Source organism: Electrona antarctica (genome assembly GCF_951216825.1).
Source record: "Electrona antarctica genome assembly, contig: scaffold_160, whole genome shotgun sequence".
Taxonomy (NCBI): Eukaryota; Metazoa; Chordata; class Actinopteri; order Myctophiformes; family Myctophidae; genus Electrona; species Electrona antarctica.
Window position 1 is genome coordinate 115001 of NW_027638313.1, and position 23220 is coordinate 138220.

At 46.8% G+C, this 23220-nt stretch overlaps 1 protein-coding gene across 1 annotated transcript; it reads left to right on the plus strand.

Moving 5' to 3' along the window:
- Window positions 1–1341: 1341 nt before the first annotated feature.
- LOC306918177 (uncharacterized protein) lies at window positions 1342–22975 on the plus strand (the record flags this gene model as incomplete). Its single annotated transcript, XM_079531057.1, has 5 exons — window positions 1342–1591; window positions 4035–5616; window positions 11456–11615; window positions 18547–18817; window positions 21098–22975. 5 exons carry the CDS (start codon window positions 1342–1344, stop codon window positions 22693–22695), a joined length of 3861 nt encoding a protein of 1286 aa, XP_079387183.1. The 3' UTR covers window positions 22696–22975.
- Window positions 22976–23220: the final 245 nt, after the last annotated feature.

Genomic DNA, 23220 nt, shown 5'->3' on the forward strand with positions numbered 1-23220 from the left:
CATGCGTGGCCGGTTAAGACACATGCGTGGCCGGTTAAGACACATGCGTGGCCGGTTAAGACACATGTGTGGCCGGTTAAGACACATGCGTGGCCGGTTAAGACACATGTGTGGCCGGTTAAGACACATGCGTGGCCGGTTAAGACACATGCGTGGCCGGTTAAGACACATGCGTGGCCGGTTAAGACACATGCGTGGCCGGTTAAGACACATGTGTGGCCGGTTAAGACACATGCGTGGCCGGTTTAAGACACATGCGTGGCCGGTTAAGACACATGCGTGGCCGGTTAAGACACATACGTGGCCGGTTAAGACACATGCGTGGCCGGTTAAGACACATGCGTGGCCGGTTAAGACACATACGTGGCCGGTTAAGACACATATGTGGCCGGTTAAGACACATGCGTGGCCGATTAAGACACATGCGTGGCCGGTTAAGACACATACGTGGCCGGTTAAGACACATGCGTGGCCGGTTAAGACACATACGTGGCCGGTTAAGAGACATACGTGGCCGGTTAAGACACATGCGTGGCCGGTTAAGACACATGTGTGGCCGGTTAAGACACATACGTGGCCGGTTAAGACACATACGTGGCCGGTTAAGACACATGCGTGGCCGGTTAAGACACATGCGTGGCCGGTTAAGACACATACGTGGCCGGTTAAGACACATACGTGTCACACACACACACACACACACACACACACACACACACACACACACACACACGCACACACACACACACACACACACACACACACACACACACACACACACACACACACACACACGCACACACCAAACATGCAGACACACTGGTAGAGCCAGTCGGTAGCGCACAGTGCCACTGGTCTAAATTAAGATCTAATCTTTTCTCTGAACGTCTTTGTGTTTAGATCTCAGATGTTCTGCTCATGTCCTTGAACCTCGCCTGAGTGTATAATATAATAGTATTTCTACCTGAACACAAGCTCAATATAAAGTTGAACCATTTGTTTGTACCTCATGTTTGTGCTGTAGGCTACAGTGTACACAAGGAAATGAAGTGGAGCCAGATTCCTGCCAAGCCCTTTGTTATCAACCCCATCAACCAGCACCAACACACCCACATACCACACACACACACACACACACACACACACACACACACACACACACACACACACACACACACACACACACACACACACACACACACACACACACACACACACAACCGGGATGAACCGCCCATGTCATGTGATTTCTGAGGAAATGCAACCAAAGTCCAAACTAAACTCCTCTGATAGTCAGTCAGTCAGAGTCTGATCAGATAGAGTACTGTAAGTGCCACTAAAATGGCGCAGCAGGGAGTTCAACTGGATCAGGAACAGTTGTGCTGTTCTATCTGTCTGGATCTACTGAAGGATCCAGTGACTGTTCCCTGTGGACACAGCTACTGCAGGACGTGTATCGAGGGATACTGGAACCAGGACGATCAGAGAGGGAGATACAGCTGTCCTCAATGCAGACACGCCTTCATCCCAAGACCTGTTCTGAAGAGAAACACCATGTTGGCTGAGGTGGTGGAGAGCCTGAAGAAGACAGGTGAGACCTTTACGTTCTCTTGTAAAAACAGCTCCCTGTCTGTCAGATATACATTTACTGAACCCATAAAGACATGAAACGTACGTACAAAAACAGCAGTGGAAAGTAACTAAGTACATTTACTTAAGTAAATCTACAGCTTGCCTCGAGCGCTGCATGGGTCACATGACCAGTGCTGTTTTCTGCTCCCTCATTGGCTGCTCTCTCTCTCTCTCTCTCTCTCTCTCTCTCTCTCTCTCTCTCTCTCTCTCTCTCTCTCTCTCTCTCTCTCTCTCTCTCTCTCTTTCATGCTCAACTCCAATAACGTTGGCCAATCAGGACTGTATGATAAAGTGTCAAGTCCATATATGGAGTCCCAATGCCAGCCATGTCAACTATATGGAGTAGAAAACAGGAGATATGACATGTGATTTATCACTGTGTCCCAGAAGGTCTGGACTTTACCCAGAACTAAACAATAAACACACCACGTGTACGGCTGTCACCATGACTAATTTAACTAAACAATAACCACACCACGTGTACGGCTGTCACCATTACTAATTTAACTAAACAATAACCACACCACGTGTACGGCTGTTACCATGACTAATTTAAGGTGACGGTTAATAATGTCACACAAATAATTGCAGTAATAATTAATCCATTTAGGCTTGACGTCGACATTTAAAAAAAAGTCTTCTGAAAAAATATATATTCAAAGATTTGTGCTGCATTTTCACGATTTTTAAAAAATAGCAGACCTACAAGCTCGTAGCGCGCCACTCGGTGGCGCGCTATGAGCTTGTAGATCTGCTATTTTTCAAGTATAACATATTTTTTCAAGTATAACATAATGCTTAGTTAAAATAGCAAAAGGGGTTCCCGTCCAGAATGGGTTAAGGATTTAATTATTGTTGTTTTTTTCATTGAACTTACATTGCAGTTTGTATTTCTGTTTGCCTTTTAGACGTCGTTATCACAAATTGCACAGAGCAGATATTATGACAAATAACTTAAAAAATAACTGAAATCACTGATACATTTAATGTACAAAATAGGGTGTTGTAAGCTTGTAGATCTGCTATTTATTTCTGCTATTTAAAAAAAATGTTAATTGACATTTTGACGATTATGCAAAAATAATTGTGATTATATCTGAAATGATTGCGATTAGGAGATGATGTAATAGTTGTGACAGGCCACGCCCACGCAACTACGACAGTCTCAGGAATACAACGTTAATGTATGTTTTGTAATAATAATCAAAATCTACAAAGTAACTAAACTAATTAGGATTGTTACAGTACTTAAGTACATTTACAGTACTTTAGTAAATGTACTTAGTTAATGTCCAGCTCTGCATGACTCTGTCTCTGTCCTCCTGTCTCTGTCCTCCTGTCCTCCTGTCTCTGTCCTCCTGTCCTCCTGTATCTGTCCTCCTGTCCTCCTGTATCTGTCCTCCTGTCTCTGTCCTCCTGTCCTCCTGTCTCTGTCCTCCTGTCCTCCTGTCTCTGTCCTCCTGTCCTCCTGTATCTGTCCTCCTGTCTCTGTCCTCCTGTCCTCCTGTCTCTGTCCTCCTGTCCTCCTGTCTCTGTCCTCCTGTCCTCCTGTCTCTGTCCTCCTGTCCTCCTGTCTCTGTCCTCCTGTCCTCCTGTATCTGTCCTCCTGTCTCTGTCCTCCTGTCTCTGTCCTCCTGTCTCTGTCCTCCTGTCCTCCTGTCTCTGTCCTCCTGTATCTGTCCTCCTGTCCTCCTGTCTCTGTCCTCCTGTCTCTGTCCTCCTGTCTCTGTCCTCCTGTCTCTGTCCTCCTGTCTCTGTCCTCCTGTCCTCCTGTCTCTGTCCTCCTGTCTCTGTCCTCCTGTCCTCCTGTCTCTGTCCTCCTGTCCTCCTGTCTCTGTCCTCCTGTCTCTGTCCTCCTGTCCTCCTGTCTCTGTCCTCCTGTCTCTGTCCTCCTGTCCTCCTGTCCTCCTGTCTCTGTCCTCCTGTCCTCCTGTCTCTGTCCTCCTGTCCTCCTGTCCTCCTGTCTCTGTCCTCCTGTCTCTGTCCTCCTGTCTCTGTCCTCATGTCTCTGTCCTCCTGTCCTCCTGTCTCTGTCCTCCTGTCCTCCTGTCTCTGTCCTCCTGTCCTCCTGTCCTCCTGTCTCTGTCCTCCTGTCCTCCTGTCTCTGTCCTCCTGTCTCTGTCCTCCTGCATGTCTCTGTCTCTGTCTCTGCATCCTCACTGAGGACATGTCTCTCCACTGCATCCTCACTGAGGATTTGGTCAATGATTGACCATTTTTTTTATAGTAGGCTATAGTGTTTATTACTTTTGACACCGTTGCTCTGTGCTTTATGATGGCTACACAGTAATAATAATAATTTACTTTTTTTGTATTAATATGAGGGTACAGGCACATAGACAAATGAAATATATATATTTTTATCATATTGATAAATAAATGCTGTATCAATCTATCAACAGGACTCCAAGCTGCTCCTCCTGATCACTGCTACGCTGGACCTGGAGATGTGGCCTGTGATGTCTGCACTGGGAGGAGACTGAAAGCTGTGAAGACTTGTCTTCAGTGTCTGGTCTCTTACTGTGACACTCACCTCCAGCCTCACTATCAGTCTCCTGCCTTTAAGAGACACCAGCTGGTCCAAGCCTCCGGAGAGCTTCAGGAGAACATCTGCTCTCGTCACAACGAGGTGAGGAAGCTTTTCTGCCGCACAGATCAGCAGTGTATCTGTTATCTGTGCTCCGTGGAAGAACACAAAGGTCACGATACGACCTCGGCCGCAGCAGAACGGGCCGAGAGACAGAAAGAGGTCAATAAGAGTCAGCAGAACATCCAGCAGAGAATCCAGGAGAGAGAGAAAGACGTGAAGGGGCTTCACCAGGAGGTGGAGTCCATCAAGCACCGTGCCGACAGAGCAGTGGAGGACAGCGACACCATCTTTACTGAGCTCATCTCTTCCATGGAGAGAAGACGATCTGAGGTGAGGCAGCTGATCCGAGACCAGCAGGAACGTCAAGTGAGTCGTGCTGAAGAACTGAGGAGGCGTGTGGAGCAGGAGGTCACTGAACTGAGGAGGAGACATGCTGAGCTGGAGCAGCTCTCACTCACAGAGGATCACATCCGTTTTCTACAGCGTTACACCTCCTCCCTCTCAACGATCAGTGAATCTACACACCCAGTCAGCAGCCATGTCCGTCCTCTGAGACACTTTGAAGATGTGACTGTGGCCGTGTCCAAGATGAGGGACAGACTAGAGGACATTCTCACAGAGGAAGGGACAAACGTCTCAGAGGCAGTGAACAGAGTGGATGTTTCACTCAGGGACAGTTTTTTGCACGACACAGACCACGCAGTTGCGCAGAGCCCCGAGGCGGGGAGCCCCCGCCGCCCGCCCGCAGTCCGCCCGCGGCCCACCCTCCGCCCCCCCGCCTCAGCTTTGCTGGGAGCCCCCAGATTGGTAAATCCGCCACTGGTTTCACTGTCAACACCAGCAGAACCCAAGACCAGAGCTGAGTTCTTACAGTATTCACGTCCGATCACACTGGATCCAAACACAGCCAATCACTTCCTGTCTCTGTCTAAAGGGAACAGAAAAGTAACACGGATGGACACACATCAATCACATCCTGATCACCCAGAGAGATTCACTGGACTGTGGGCTCAGGTTCTGAGTAGAGAGGCTCTGAGTGGACGCTGGTACTCTGAGGTAAAGTGGAGTAGACACTGTGTTATAGCAGTCTCACATACAGATATCAGCAGAACAGGGTCTCGTTATGAATGTGCATTTGGATGGAATGATAAATCGTGGTGTTTAGTGTGTACAGAACAAGGTTATACTTTCAGACACAGAGGCATTGTGACTCCCATCCCAGGCCGTGTGTCCTCCAGAGTAGGAGTGTACCTGGACCACAGTGCAGGTACTCTGTCCTTCTACGGTGTGTCTGACGACACCATGACTGTCCTTCACACAGTCCACACCACGTTCACACACAACCTCCATGTTGGATTTGGGTTTTATTACCCTGGATCCACTGCTGAGTTGTTGTATGAGCTCAACTAGATCACACTGTTGTTTTGTCTCTCGTGTCATCAGATCAGAATCGTTGCTTCATTATTGTATAGTTTTTCTTCTCAGCCTGCTCTGTGAGCTTGTAGATCAGCTATTTATTTCCTATGTGTCGTATGATGAAGTGTATAGGGGCTAGAAGGGGTTAATATACTATATAACTAGCATGACATATATAACTAATTATATCTGTATAATCCCCTTTTTTCTTTTTTGGTCTTTGTTGAAATCTTTGCTCATTTATGTTTCTTGTCAGGCCTATGACGGGGTGCGTTGGGAGGGATTCTTTTTTATTTATTTATTATTTGCAATTTGTTCGATCGATTTTTACGTTGTATTTAATTGTTATAATCATTACTTTATTTCCTCTTTTTTTTGTCAACGGTGGTTGATGCTGGGGTTTGGGGGTAGGATTTTTTAAAATGAGGCAAGGGGCTGTAAGCCACTGATTGGCTGTAAGCCACTGATTGGCTGTAAGCCACTGATTGGCTGTAAGCCACTGATTGGCTGTAAGCCACTGATTGGCTGTAAGCCACTGATTGGCTGTAAGCCACTGATTGGCTGTAAGCCACTGATTGTAGTTGGCAAAGAATTATGTTTATGTTTTATGTGTATTTTCTTCGTATGCCTGTGCCTTTCATCCAAAAATGAAATAAAAATGTATTTAAATCCTAACCGTTTTCTGATAAAAATAAATAAAAAAAATAAACGTATGTGAGCTTGTAGATCTGCTATTTTTCAACAGCTAAAGTTATAAATAATGGTTAAAGAGGTTAAAAGCTACAAGGTGACACAGATGTATTAATAATGGATAAAGAGGTTAAAAGCTATAAGGTGACAAAGATGTATTAATAATGGATAAAGAGGTTAAAAGCTATAAGGTGACACAGATGTGTAAAGATGTGTCTCAGTGGACACTTGTAGTTCACTGATAGGACTACAACTCCCATGAGCTATCATTCTCAATGACCTGTTTTGACACAGGTGTGGACATTCCTTCAATCAAGTGATGAACATAATTATATCCTGTCCTGCGTTTGATTCTGCCTGAAGAAGGTCAAAGGTCAATAGACTGAAATATTCCAGCAATAAAATGATTGAAATGAAGTGATTAAAATGACCCTTAATTATTATTACACTTCTATACTGTGTGACTCCAGAAGCTCCTCCTAAACCTGTCAGATGCAGTGTTGTTTCCCTCGACTAAAACTAAGACGAAAAATGTTCGTCGACTGCCTTTTTTCACTGACGAAAACCAAATGGAAACTAAATGAAAAATAAGCTATGACGACTACAATTTACAATTTACAATTTAGGCATTTAGCAGACGCTCTTAATCCAGAGCGACTTACATTAAGCAAGAACAAAAAAGCATGGGAATACATCACAAAAAAAAGCATTTATCATGAAACATGCGTACCGTAAGCTAAGAACGTAACAGTGGAATATCTATATAATGAAACTATACATATATACTATACTATGCTATACATATGTACTGTGACTACATACAATGCAATTATAGTGCTGTCTACGTAACGACTAGAACTAAGACTAAATATACTGACAATTCCGTCAACAATAAAAACTAGACTAAAATGTTAGGAAGGGACTAGTGGACAAGAGATCCAGTATAAGTCATTTTAGACTTGGTTGCATGCTGAAAATAGCCGATCTACAAGCCCACAACGCTGCGACGCGTTGTGGGCTTGTAGATCGGCTATTTTCAGCAAGTGTAAAATCAGTTATTAAGACGGCATCAAGGCCCGACAAAGAACATTTTAGTCGACTAAATCAACTGTAGATTTAGTCGACTAAAATCTTATGCTATTTAGTCGACTAAAACTAGACTAACACTAAAACCTTCCAGGTGACTAAAATGTGACTGAAACTAAATTAAAACTATTTAAGAGACTAAAATGACTAAAACTAAAATCAAACGTTGCTGCCAAAAACAACACTGGTCAGAGGTGGCTTTTTTTTTTACAAACATTTTTGTCAAATCTTGAAAAGTTGAAACGGGACATTGTGCATCGTGAGTACTTTTACTTTCCGTACTTTGAGTACATTTTGATGTCAATACTTTAGTACTTGTGGAAGTACATTTGGAACTCCAGAGTTTTAACTTGTAACAGAGTATGGTCTATATTGAAGTATTGCTACTTTTACTTCAAAGGAGAATTCCATGCTAGAAGGCTTTCTTACCTTTATTTGGTTGTTACGTCCCCACCAAAGAGGTCCAGGTGTTATTTTGTGCAAAAGTGCATTATTGGCTATTTCCACTAATATAAGCCTATTTATTTCCTATACAGACCTGTGTATTCCTATACAGACCTGTGTATGCATTGAAATAGAGATCTCGTCTGCGTTTTGTACTTTATGGTTGTCATCTGCGGTAGTAGGGCCTGACTCACACGGTCACAACAGATTGTTGTATAGCTGATCAGTGTTGGGTGTAACGGAGCTATTAATAACGGCGTTATGTAAGGGACTACTTTTATTGGTAACGGAATAAAGTAAGTAGTTAGTTTTGCAATTTAGTAGTTAGTTACCTAGTTACTTTTCCAAAACAGTAATCTCGTTACTATAATGTGTCCCTGTTCATTTTGTGTGCAAGATTTAAAAAGAATAAAGCCCCGACTGCCCACGGAGTCTATTTCTCCTGCCTTCTGTGTGATTTGTCTTCCCAAGCCCCAACGCGCAGCGCATAGTATAGCCTACTATACATCCTGCGTCTACTACATCCTGTAAGTTCACTTAAGAAATAAAAGTATTGTTACAACCAGCTTTTATTTTGAAGAGGAAGAGGAAGTTGTTTCGGTTGTAGCCAGCTGCCATGACAGTGCCGGTAGTGGAATAATAACAACATGCTTTAAGCCCAAAAAAACGCATGCGTCTTTGACTTAAACAATGTAGGCTAAACACTTTGGAATTACGTTAAATATGGTAGATCCTCCGTGGCTGCGTCATTAGGTGAGTACTAGTTTAATGAATTGTTTAAGTTTCATAGTAACATTCATCATCAACAGGCTGTTGTTGATGCCCCCCTAGCCATGGTTCACATGACGCTCGTACTTCACGAGCATGACAGTCATGTTTCAGGGCTAATGCCCCCCCAAAATAACAGGTTACAGGATTCTCATTCTGTTACTGTCACTGGATGGCCCCCGTGCCATTTCTTATAAACTATGTAGTTCATACGTGGGTCCACGGTGGTGGTGGTGTTCGTGGCAGCGGTGGCCGAACGGATAGCGGCGCGGTCTTGATACCGGAAGGTTCCTAGTTCGAATCAGCCGTCCGACACGTTAAAATTACCACCGCTGAAGTGCCCTTGAACAAGGCATTGAACCACTACGATGAAATGTGTTCTATGAGCAGGGCCTGGCTGGAAACAAGTTCTTGAGCTTAGCCCAGATACCCTGGGTAAATATAGATTTCATTTCATTTCATTTCATGCGCCGCGGTGTGCGCCGTGGAGAGGGCATTATGCGCGCTGCTGGCTGGTTGGAGCGCAGCGCAACAGCCTTTCTGTCCAGTCCTACGTGTATAGGCTGGCGATTGTGGCGAATTATATTCGTTAATAAAGAGAGAGCTGTAAAGGGGATATTGTCTATGGTCAGTTCATGGTGTGTATCATTCTCGTACCATAGAGTTAATTAGGGCCGTAATAATGCGGCGCAATGACGGTAGGCAGTAGCCTAATAGCCTACAATGTAAACAACTTGCGCAAGCATTAAAAATGGGTTTTAATTGTCGGGTAACGGAAAATAACGGAAAATAATCTAACCTTTTACTTTTCTCAGAAGGTAATTTGTAACGGTAAGGGATTATTTTTATGGGCAGTAATCCAGTAACCTAACGACGTTACTTTCTAAAGTAACGATGCCCAACACTGTAGCTGATGCATGAGACTTGTTTACTGATGCAAGCTCGCAATGCATTTCCAATGGGATTCACATGGTTTGACACAACATTGTTGTTGTATGAGCGGGAGGGGGGGGCAGTCAAAACACAGCCGAAAGCCGTACAACAAAATTGTTGTGTCAAACCATGTGACTTCCATTGGAAATGCATTGGGGCGGCCATGACACTTACCCTTTGTTTACATCTAGCATCCAACAATGTTGTATGCTAGATGTGAAGGTGTGAGTGAGGCCTAAGTAACACACCTGTCCCCCGTCCCCCCCCCCCCACACACACAGATTTAATACCATGCAAGAAACCTTCTGACCTGGTCCGTGTATTTTATGGCCATTTTAATTCTAATTTCGTATTTGACAAACAGTATTCAGAATACGGTTTGGTGTTCTGAATACTGTTTGTCAAATATAGAAATGGTAAATTAAAACATAGAATACGTGTTCTGAATACTGTTTAGAAATGGTTCATTCAAAACTTAGAAATAGGTATTTAAAACGAAAATATAACCCGATTCTAGATTTCCGCTGGTGTCGTTCGAAACAGAATTAAGAATTCAAAACGAGACGCACCGCGACCTGTACTGTGTTCTGTGGTTCATTTCTCTTCTGTAAAGTCACTCCCTCTCCCTGAAAAGGGGGCGGAGGCATGGCCACGGCCGTCTTGAGTGACAGGCAGGCTGTGCTGCTGTTACTGCAAGCAGACACAGGCAGCGCTGTTGACGATCGCACCAGGGGATATTACATTTCATTTATCCTTTATTATATTTATTTAAACATATTAGCGTGCTTTTGGATCACATTTTACAATTCACAATTTAGGCATTTAGCAGACGCTCTTAATCCAGAGCGACTTACATTAAGCAATAACAAAAAGCATGGCATACATCACATATATAAAAAGTAGTTATCATGAAACATGCGTAAGCTAAGAACATAACAGTGGAATATCTATGTAAACTATACATACTATACATGTGTGCTATTTTATATTTAAAGTTCGTTGTTCGGTGAGATTGCTGACCACCCAGAAATGTTCAGATTAAAGACTTGACATTGACTTTTCAGGTTGGTGTTTGTATTTATTTCCACATTCCAGAAACCATGGTTCTGACACAGAAAGACAGAGAAATGGAGCATATCAATATTCAGCATTTAAAACAGTAAAGTCAGGTAAATGCAATAAATCAAGTAACTCAAAACATAACTCAGAGCATAATATAGTAAGTAAATAATACAGTAAACAAGAGCTTACATTTTGTCAAGTACGCATGGCTGGTGCTGTAGACTCAGTGGGAAGTGCATGTTCTGCATGTGGCTTGGATGAGGTCTGGAAACTGAGTGAGGGCTGTGGAGTGAGTGACTGCTTATATGTGGCACACCTAAACTGTGATTGGCTAATGAGTTGAGTGGTGTGATGGCAAACAGGTGTCTCATTATGGATGCAGGGAATGGGGAATGTCCACCAGAGGCTGCCGTTCAGACAGCATGCAGATAATTCACAACAGCCGCCCCCACGGTAGCTCAGCTACTGTGAATATAGAGAATTGTCTTGATGCTGTTGAGGTGGCAGTGAGTGTAGTGTACTGGGATGGACATAAATGTTCAGTTGTCAGTTCAGTGTCGGACGTTGTCTGGGAAGACGGACAGTCAGCCACCCCATGGGACAAAAACTTGGGGTTGGTGAAGGGAGGCGTTCAGCCGCCCCGTGTTGGCCAGATATTTGGGCTGGTGACAGGGGGTTATCTCAGGCGGACGGCCTGGAGGCTGGATAGGAACGGAACTGGCCGCCCCAGTCAGGAACGAAGGGCGACGCAGGTGCAGATGGTGACTGGGTGGTTGGGACCACCCAGGGGACTGCGGTTGTCGGCACGACCACTCTGGCGGACGACCATGGTAGGGGAGCCAGACCGGAAACTGCTGACGCCGGTGAGGCCATACTGGAGGAGGGTCATGAGGAAACCCTGAGGAGTGGAGCCACGAGGAAGACCGGTGCTTGCGGCGGGGCCACACCGGAGGGTGCCGATGCAGGTAGGACCAGGCAGGAAGTAGTGCGGCAGGTTTGCTTGGCTCAGAAGGCGGGTCTGCTGCATACTGTGGACGTGGACCTGTGGTGGCTGTGGGCCCCCAGACTGGAAGCTCTAAAATAGGTGCCAGGCAAGGCGATGAACACGCCGGGACAGGAGGCGTTGCACATACTGGATTGGGAGGCGTTGGACACGCCGGGACTGGAGGCCGGACACACGCCAGGCGGGATGGCGATACAAACGCCGGGCTTGATGGCGATACACACGCCGGACTGGATGGCGATACACACGCCGGGCTGGATGGCGATACACACGCCGGACTGGATGGCGATACACACGCCGGACTGGATGGCGATACACACGCCGGACTGGATGGCGATACACACGCCGGGCTGGGTGGCGATACACACGCCGGACTGGATGGCGATACACACGCCGGACTGGATGGCGATACACACGCCGGACTGGATGGCGATACACACGCCGGACTGGATGGCGATACACACGCCGGACTGGATGGCGATACACACGCCGGACTGGATGGCGATACACACGCCGGGCTGGGTGGCGATACACACGCCGGACTGGATGGCGATACACACGCCGGACTGGATGGCGATACACACGCCGGACTGGATGGCGATACACACGCCGGACTGGATGGCGATACACACGCCGGACTGGATGGCGATACACACGCCGGACTGGATGGCGATACACACGCCGGGCTGGGTGGCGATACACACGCCGGACTGGATGGCGATACACACGCCGGACTGGATGGCGCCACTTGCGCCAGGACTGGAGGCACCAGGACTGGAGGCGCCAGGACTGGAGGTGCAGCACGAGGCACCAGAGCGGGAGGTGCAGCAGGAGGCACCAGGGCGGGAGGTGCAGCACGAGGCACCAGAGCGGGAGGTGCAGCACGAGGCACCAGGACTGGAGGTGCAGCACGAGGCACCAGGACTGGGGGTGCAGCAGGAGGCACCAGGACAGGAGGTGCAGCAGGAGGCACCAGGATTGGAGGTGCAGCAGGAGGCACCAGGACAGGAGGTGCAGCAGGAGGCACCAGGACTGGAGGTGCAGCAGGAGGCACCAGGACGGGAGGTGCAGCACGAGGCACCAGGACTGGAGGTGCAGCAGGAGGCACCAGGGCTGGAGGTGCAGCAGGAGGCACCAGGACGGGAGGTGCAGCACGAGGCACCAGAGCGGGAGGTGCAGCAGGAGGCACCAGGACGGGAGGTGCAGCACGAAGCACCAGGACTGGAGGTGCAGCACGAGGCACCAGGACGGGAGGTGCAGCACGAGGCACCAGGACTGGAGGTGCAGCACGAGGCACCAGGGCTGGAGGTGCAGCACGAGGCACCAGGACAGGAGGTGCAGCACGAGGCACCAGGACTGGAGGTGCAGCACGAGGCACCAGGACGGGAGGTGCAGCACGAGGCACCAGGACTGGAGGTGCAGCACGAGGCACCAGGGCGGGAGGTGCTGGAACAGGTGGAGGACTAAGCTGGCTGAATGGCAGGAATGGCTGAGAATAGGCTGGGCTCAACTGGGGAAGAGTAGGGTGTGAATGCACCACCTGAACTGGTGGGCATATGATCATCATCTGCTTCTGTGCAGTTAGGTGGTAATCCTGGGGAGGTGCTCCCCCTTGTGGCTCAACCCTCTCTTCAGGCCGTGTTGGACTCCTCTGATGACTGAGGGATTTGAGGTATTCTTTTGCACTAAAATGCACTACCTCCTCAGGGTCGTCGTCTGCGTTGGGGGAAGGTGCTCCCCCTTGTGCTCCAACAAGGAGTCCGGTGGGAAGTGCTCCCCCTACGGCTCTCATATGGTGGTCATCTGGCTCCTCCATTGGTTGATTGCCACTTATTAGCAGGGTGCTAATGTGAGATAGCAGGTTGGACGTCTCTCTGCTTTGCCTGCCAAGCTCCTCCATTTTCTTCCTCATTGTCTCCATTTCGTCCTTCCCCTCCATCTCTGCTCTTCTTAGAGCTTCGGCCATGTTGGCCAGGGACTCCATGGCCGGTGTGGCCTTTTGTGCGGGGGGCTGTGCCGTCCCATACCTCTGGGGTTTCTGTCTATCCCTGCCGGGGTAGGTCTTGGGCACTGTTCCTCCGCTTTCTTTCTCCTCTTGCAGCATATTTTCAATTCCAATGTTTTCAGTGTAGTATCGAAGTCAATGTCTATCTGGGCAGTCAGCCTCCGGATTGAAGGACCATATTTTATATTTAAAGTTCGTTGTTCGGTGAGATTGCTGACCACCCAGAAATGTTCAGATTAAAGACTTGACATTGACTTTTCAGGTTGGTGTTTGTATTTATTTCCACATTCCAGAAACCATGGTTCTGACACAGAAAGACAGAGAAATGGAGCATATCAATATTCAGCATTTAAAACAGTAAAGTCAGGTAAATGCAATAAATCAAGTAACTCAAAACATAACTCAGAGCATAATATAGTAAGTAAATAATACAGTAAACAAGAGCTTACATTTTGTCAAGTACGCATGGCTGGTGCTGTAGACTCAGTGGGAAGTGCATGTTCTGCATGTGGCTTGGATGAGGTCTGGAAACTGAGTGAGGGCTGTGGAGTGAGTGACTGCTTATATGTGGCACACCTAAACTGTGATTGGCTAATGAGTTGAGTGGTGTGATGGCAAACAGGTGTCTCATTATGGATGCAGGGAATGGGGAATGTCCACCAGAGGCTGCCGTTCAGACAGCATGCAGATAATTCACAACATGTGCTATAAAGTGCTATGACTACATAAAATGCAATTCTAAGTGCTGTCTACGTAACATGCAGCCTGTTTAAAATACTATCTAAGTCTACATAAAGTGCTATATTTAAAATAGTATCTAAGTCTACATAAAGTGCTATCTAAGGGGCTAGTGCTACGGGCCATGGTGGAGTCTGAAGAGGTGGGTTTTCAGACTACGCCGGAAGATTTTAACACACTGATGTTATTATATGCCTTTATCTTCTGGATGATTGAACCCCAATGGAAACGCACTGATTAAACATCCTCTTTGCAAAACTTTGCAAACAGTTAATAAAGTATTCAATAGATAGGTAGATCGATAATACAAAACATTGATAGATAGAATAAAAACAGTCTCTCTAATTATGCTAAGGTATAGGCATACCTCATATTTTTGAGTGGTGCAAACCACTCCAACAACCAGCTTTGTCTGTATGTTCGTGTACCTGTCCACTCAAAAAAGGAGCATGGTTGCTATGGTTAGTGTGTGACGTCACTGCACCACTCAGTTCACACGGGTGTGATTTTTATTATAGATAGAAAGATATGGATGAATGGATGGAGAGAGAGATGAGATGGAGAGATGTATTCAATAACATAAGACTATAAGTGCCTCGTCATCGTCATCTGTGTCATTGTTTGTAATTCAATTGAATGTTTATAGAGGTGGTCACTATAACGCTTAACGCCTTTGGGCCAATTCTCATCATGCCAACCAAGCTATGGAAGTCATTGAAGTAGTAATGAATAGAGGTAAGGTAAAGCCTCGGAAATAACAACACCTGGCAATACTGTACTGTACTGTACTGTACTGTACTGTACTGTACTGTACTGTACTGTACTGTACTGTACTGTACTGTACTGTACTGTACTGTACTGTACTGTACTGTACTGTACACATAATCTTGGTCTTATTTGTCACTGTTTGCAGTAGGCTACATACTATAACAACTACAAAGTTGGACCCCAATGGAAAGTGATTTCTTGGGTAGATGGAGAGATGGATAGCTGGATATACGCAGGCAGGCAGGCAGGCGGGCGGGCAGGCAGACGGGCGGGCGGGCGGGCGGGCGGGCAGGCGGGCGGGCGGGCGGGCAGGCGGGCGGGCAGCCGGGCAGGCGGGCGGGCGGGCGGGCAGGCGGGCAGCCGGGCGGGCGGGCAGCCGGGCGGCCGGGCAGGCGGGCGGCCGGGCGGCCGGGCGGCCGGGCGGGCGGGCGGCCGGGCAGCCGGGCGGCCGGGCGGCCGGGCGGGCGGGCAGCCGGGCAGCCAGGCAGGCGGGCGGCCGGGCGGGCGGGCGGCCGGGCGGCCGGGCGGGCGGGCGGGCAGCCGGGCGGGCGGGCGGGCAGGCGGGCGTTGAGATTAGACATTAGATTAGTCGATTTGCCTGTCTGCTTCCTGATTGGTTAGTCATTGCGACCGTTTTTTATTTTTTCAATGACCAAGCTTCTATAGGAACATCTTTGAATGCAGATTGTGGCCCCTAGAGGTGTCACAGAGACTACATTCAGATTGTGGCCCCTAGAGGTGTCACAGAGACTACATTCAGATTGTGGCCCCTAGAGGTGTCACAGAGACTACATTCAGATTGTGGCCCCTAGAGGTGTCACAGAGACTACATTCAGATTGTGGCCCCTAGAGGTGTCACAGAGACTACATTCAGATTGTGGCCCCTAGAGGTGTCACAGAGACTACATTCAGATTGTGGCCCCTAGAGGTGTCACAGAGACTACATTCAGATTGTGGCCCCTAGAGGTGTCACAGAGACTACATTCAGATTGTGGCCCCTAGAGGTGTCACAGAGACTACATTCAGTTTGTGGCCCCTAGAGGTGTCACAGAGACTACTTTATTTTTGGGAGCGTTCTACCCATTGCTGGCTGTAAAAAGGTCATTACAATTTTGAGATATTATTTCATTTCATATTTATTTATTTCATTTCAGTTATGGTTTTACATGATTATATTAATTTTACTTTGTACTTATTTTTTACATATTCCATACCAGAAAAGAAAAGGAGCAGGAAGAAGATACATCTTATTTAGACCTGCCCCTATCATTAAAAACACATCTAATTGATGCTACCACCACCCATACATGATTACATCAAATAAAAAAGAAAGAAAAAACAACAAAGACAAAGAACAAAAACAACGCTGAGGAAACAAAAGAACACTTATATCTAACCTTCTAATTCATATTTTATCATTTTTTCTTTTTTAAACACTTTCATAAACTGAAACACTGTTGTACAACTCTTCAGCTCCTGGTTTTGTGAATTCCATAACTCCTGGTTTTGTGAATTCCATTACTTTATACCTGTAACAGCTAAGTGCACATTTGTCAGAGCGAACAGATGTTTAAAATCATGTCTTCTTCTATGGTCCTCATCCTCTGAGCTAAACATAAATTACTTCTGTAACTGTATTGGTAATGATTTTTTTTTCGTTCTGAACACCACTAATAATGTTTGTAATTCAACCAAATCCATGATTTTCAAAACACCTGATAACATAAAAAGCCTATTGGTGTGTGCTCTGAAATCTTCTTTATACATGATTCTTAACGCTCTTTTTTGTAACATAATCAAAGGAGTCATTACTCTTGAATGAGTTACCCCATACTTCCAAACAGTAAATAATAGCAGCTTTAAGACTCACCCGTGGCTCCGACATGCGTGGCCGGTTAAGACACATGCGTGGCCGGTTAAGACACATGCGTGGCCGGTTAAGACAAATGCGTGGCCGGTTAAGACACATGCGTGGCCGGTTAAGACACATGCGTGGCCGGTTAAGACACATGCGTGGCCGGTTAAGACACATGCGTGGCCGGTTAAGACACATGCGTGGCCGGTTAAGACACATGCGTGGCCGGTTAAGACACATGAGTGGCCGGTTAAGACACATGTGTGGCCGGTTAAGACACATGTGTGGCCGGTTAAGACACATGCGTGGCCGGTTTAAGACACATGCGTGGCCGGTTAAGACACATACGTGGCCGGTTAAGACACATACGTGGCCGGTTAAGACACATGCGTGGCCGGTTAAGACACATGCGTGGCCGGTTAAGACACATACGTGGCCGGTTAAGACACATGCGTGGCCGGTTAAGACACATGCGTGGCCGGTTAAGACACATGCGTGGCCGGTTAAGACACATACGTGGCCGGTTAAGACACATGCGTGGCCGGTTAAGACACATGCGTGGCCGGTTAAGACACATACGTGGCCGGTTAAGACACATGCGTGGCCGGTTAAGACACATGCGTGGCCGGTTAGGAAACATACGTGGCCGGTTAAGACACATATGTGGCCGGTTAAGACACATGCGTGGCCGGTTAAGACACATGCGTGGCCGGTTAAGACACATGCGTGGCCGGTTAAGACACATGCGTGGCCGGTTAAGACACATACGTGGCCGGTTAAGACACATACGTGGCCGGTTAAGACACATGCGTGGCCGGTTAAGACACATGTGTGGCCGGTTAAGACACATACGTGGCCGGTTAAGACACATACGTGGCCGGTTAAGACACATGCGTGGCCGGTTAAGACACATGCGTGGCCGGTTAAGACACATGCGTGGCCGGTTAAGACACATACGTGGCCGGTTAAGACACATACGTGTCACACACACACACACACACACACACACACACACACACACACACACACACACGCACACACCAAACATGCAGAAACACTGGTAGAGCCAGTCGGTAGCGCACAGTGCCACTGGTCTAAATTAAGATCTAATCTTTTCTCTGAACGTCTTTGTGTTTAGATCTCAGATGTTCTGCTCATGTCCTTGAACCTCGCCTGAGTGTATAATATAATAGTATTTCTACCTGAACACAAGCTCAATATAAAGTTGAACCATGTGTTTGTACCTCATGTTTGTGCTGTAGGCCAGTGTACACAAGGAAATGAAGTGGAGCCAGATTCCTGCCAAGCCCTTTGTTATCAACCCCATCAACCAGCACCAACACACCCACATACCACACACACACACACACACACACACACACACACACACACACACACACACACACACACACACACACACACACACACACACACACACACACACACACACACACAACCGGGATGAACCGCCCATGTCATGTGATTTCTGAGGAAATGCAACCAAAGTCCAAACTAAACTCCTCTGATAGTCAGTCAGTCAGAGTCTGATCAGATAGAGTACTGTAAGTGCCACTAAAATGGCGCAGCAGGGAGTTCAACTGGATCAGGAACAGTTCTGCTGTTCTATCTGTCTGGATCTACTGAAGGATCCAGTGACTGTTCCCTGTGGACACAGCTACTGCAGGAGGTGTATCGAGGGATACTGGAACCAGGACGATCAGAGAGGGAGATACAGCTGTCCTCAATGCAGACACGCCTTCATCCCAAGACCTGTTCTGAAGAGAAACACCATGTTGGCTGAGGTGGTGGAGAGCCTGAAGAAGACAGGTGAGACCTTTACGTTCTCTTGTAAAAACAGCTCCCTGTCTGTCAGATATACATTTACTGAACCCATAAAGACATGAAACGTACATACAAAAACAGCGGTGGAAAGTAACTAAGTACATTTACTTAAGTAAATCTACAGCTTGCCTCGAGCACTGCATGGGTCACATGACCAGTGCTGTTTTCTGCTTGGCTGCTCTCTCTCTCTCTCTCTCTCTCTCTCTCTCTCTCTCTCTCTCTCTCTCTCTCTCTCTCTCTCTCTCTCTCTCTCTCTCTCTCTCTCTCTCTTTCATGCTCAACTCCAATAACGTTGGCCAATCAGGACTGTATGATAAAGTGTCAAGTCCATATATGGAGTCCCAATGCCAGCCATGTCAACTATATGGAGTAGAAAACAGGAGATATGACATGTGATTTATCACTGTGTCCCAGAAGGTCTGGACTTTACCCAGAACTAAACAATAAACACACCACGTGTACGGCTGTTACCATGACTAATTTAACTAAACAATAAACACACCACGTGTACGGCTGTCACCATTACTAATTTAACTAAACAATAACCACACCACGTGTACGGCTGTCACCATTACTAATTTAAGGTGACGGTTAATAATGTCACACAAATAATTGCAGTAATAATTAATCCATTTAGGCTTGACGTCGACATTTAAAAAAGTCTTCTGAAAAAATATATATTCAAAGATTTGTGCCGCATTTTCACGATTTTTCAAAAATAGCAGAACTACAAGCTCGTAGCGCGCCACTCGGTGGCGCGCTATGAGCTTGTAGATCTGCTATTTTTCAAGTATAACATAATTTTTCAAGTATAACATAATGCTTAGTTAAAATAGCAAAAGGGGTTCCCGTCCAGAATGGGTTAAGGATTTAATTATTGTTGTTTTTTTCATTGAACTTACATTGCAGTTTGTATTTCTGTTTGCCTTTTAGACGTCGTTATCACAAATTGCACAGAGCAGATATTATGACAAATAACTTAAAAAATAACTGAAATCACTGATACATTTAATGTACAAAATAGGGTGTTGTAAGCTTGTAGATCTGCTATTTATTTCTGCTATTTAAAAAAAATGTTAATCGACATTTTGACGATTATGCAAAAATAATTGTGATTATATCTGAAATGATTGTGATTAGGAGATGATGTAATAGTTGTGACAGGCCACGCCCACGCAACTACGACAGTCTCAGGAATACAACGTTAATGTATGTTTTGTAATAATAATCAAAATCTACAAAGTAACTAAAGTAATTAGGATTGTTACAGTACTTAAGTACATTTACAGTACTTTAGTAAATGTACTTAGTTAATGTCCAGCTCTGCATGTCTCTGTCTCTGTCCTCCTGTCTCTGTCCTCCTGTCCTCCTGTCTCTGTCCTCCTGTCCTCCTGTATCTGTCCTCCTGTCCTCCTGTATCTGTCCTCCTGTCCTCCTGTCTCTGTCCTCCTGTCTCTGTCTCTGTCCTCCTGTCTCTGTCTCTGTCCTCCTGTCTCTGTCCTCCTGTCCTCCTGTCTCTGTCCTCCTGTCTCTGTCCTCCTGTCCTCCTGTCTCTGTCCTCCTGTCCTCCTGTATCTGTCCTCCTGTCTCTGTCCTCCTGTCCTCCTGTCTCTGTCCTCCTGTCCTCCTGTATCTGTCCTCCTGTCCTCCTGTATCTGTCCTCCTGTCCTCCTGTCCTCCTGTCTCTGTCCTCCTGTCTCTGTCCTCCTGTCCTCCTGTCCTCCTGTCTCTGTCCTCCTGTCCTCCTGTCTCTGTCCTCCTGTCTCTGTCCTCCTGTCCTCCTGTATCTGTCCTCCTGTCTCTGTCCTCCTGTCTCTGTCCTCCTGTCCTCCTGTCTCTGTCCTCCTGTCCTCCTGTCTCTGTCCTCCTGTCCTCCTGTATCTGTCCTCCTGTCTCTGTCCTCCTGTCTCTGTCCTCCTGTCCTCCTGTCTCTGTCCTCCTGTCTCTGTCCTCCTGTCCTCCTGTCTCTGTCCTCCTGTCTCTGTCCTCCTGCATGTCTCTGTCTCTGTCTCTGCATCCTCACTGAGGACATGTCTCTCCACTGCATCCTCACTGAGGATTTGGTCAATGATTGACCATTTTTTTTATAGTAGGCTATAGTGTTTATTACTTTTGACACCGTTGCTCTGTGCTTTATGATGGCTACACAGTAATAATAATAATTTACTTTTTTTGTATTAATATGAGGGTACAGGCACATAGACAAATGAAATATATATATTTTTATCATATTGATAAATAAATGCTGTATCAATCTATCAACAGGACTCCAAGCTGCTCCTCCTGATCACTGCTACGCTGGACCTGGAGATGTGGCCTGTGATGTCTGCACTGGGAGGAGACTGAAAGCTGTGAAGACTTGTCTTCAGTGTCTGGTCTCTTACTGTGACACTCACCTCCAGCCTCACTATCAGTCTCCTGCCTTTAAGAGACACCAGCTGGTCCAAGCCTCCGGAGAGCTTCAGGAGAACATCTGCTCTCGTCACAACGAGGTGAGGAAGCTTTTCTGCCGCACCGATCAGCAGTGTATCTGTTATCTGTGCTCCGTGGACGAACACAAAGGTCACGATACGACCTCGGCCGCAGCAGAACGGGCCGAGAGACAGAAAGAGGTCAATAAGAGTCAGCAGAACATCCAGCAGAGAATCCAGGAGAGAGAGAAAGACGTGAAGGTGTTTCACCAGGAGGTGGAGTCCATCAAGCACCGTGCCGACAGAGCAGTGGAGGACAGCGACGCCATCTTTACTGAGCTCATCTCTTCCATGGAGAGAAGACGATCTGAGGTGAGGCAGCTGATCCGAGACCAGCAGGAACGTCAAGTGAGTCGTGCTGAAGAACTGAGGAGGCGTGCGGAGCAGGAGGTCACTGAACTGAGGAGGAGACATGCTGAGCTGGAGCAGCTCTCACTCACAGAGGATCACATCCGTTTTCTACAGCGTTACACCTCCTCCCTCTCAACGATCAGTGAATCTACACACCCAGTCAGCAGCCATGTCCGTCCTCTGAGACACTTTGAAGATGTGACTGTGGCCGTGTCCAAGATGAGGGACAGACTAGAGGACATTCTCACAGAGGAAGGGACAAACGTCTCAGAGGCAGTGAACAGAGTGGATGTTTCACTCAGGGACAGTTTATTGCACGACACAGACCACGCAGTTGCGCAGAGCCCCGAGGCGGGGAGCCCCCGCCGCCCGCCCGCAGTCCGCCCGCAGCCCACCCTCCGCCCCCCCGCCTCAGCTTTGCTGGGAGCCCCCAGATTGGTAAATCCGCCACTGGTTTCACTGTCAACACCAGCAGAACCCAAGACCAGAGCTGAGTTCTTACAGTATTCACGTCCGATCACACTGGATCCAAACACAGCCAATCACTACCTGTCTCTGTCTAAAGGGAACAGAAAAGTAACACGGATGAACACAGATCAATCACATCCTGATCACCCAGAGAGATTCACTACACGGCCTCAGGTTCTGAGTAGAGAGGCTCTGAGTGGACGCTGGTACTCTGAGGTAGAGAGGAGTGGACACTGTGTTATAGCAGTCTCACATACAGATATCAGCAGAACAGGGTCTGGTCATGAATGTATATTTGGATACAATGATAAATCGTGGTCTTTAGAGTGTACAGAACAAGGTTATACTTTCAGCCACAGAGGCATTAGGACTCCCATCCCAGGCCGTGTGTCCTCCAGAGTAGGAGTGTACCTGGACCACAGTGCAGGTACTCTGTCCTTCTACGGTGTGTCTGACGACACCATGACTGTCCTTCACACAGTCCACACCACGTTCACACACAACCTCCATGTTGGATTTGGGCTTTATTATGGATCTGGATCCACTGCTGAGTTGTTGTATGAGCTCAACTAGATCACACTGTTGTTTTGTCTCTCGTGTCATCAGATCAGAATCGTTGCTTCATTATTGTATAGTTTTTCTTCTCAGCCTGCTCTGTGAGCTTGTAGATCAGCTATTTATTTCCTATGTGTCGTATGATGAAGTGTATAGGGGCTAGAAGGGGTTAATATACTATATAACTAGCATGACATATATAACTAATTATATCTGTATAATCCCCTTTTTTCTTTTTTGGTCTTTGTTGAAATCTTTGCTCATTTATTTTTCTTGTCAGGCCTATGACGGGGTGCGTTGGGAGGGATTATTTTTTATTTATTTATTATTTGCAATTTGTTCGATCGATTTTTACGTTGTATTTAATTGTTATAATCATTACTTTATTTCCTCTTTTTTTTGTCAACGGTGGTTGATGCTGGGGTTTGGGGGTAGGATTTTTAAAAATGAGGCAAGCGGCTGTAAGCCACTGATTGGCTGTAAGCCACTGATTGGCTGTAAGCCACTGATTGGCTGTAAGCCACTGATTGGCTGTAAGCCACT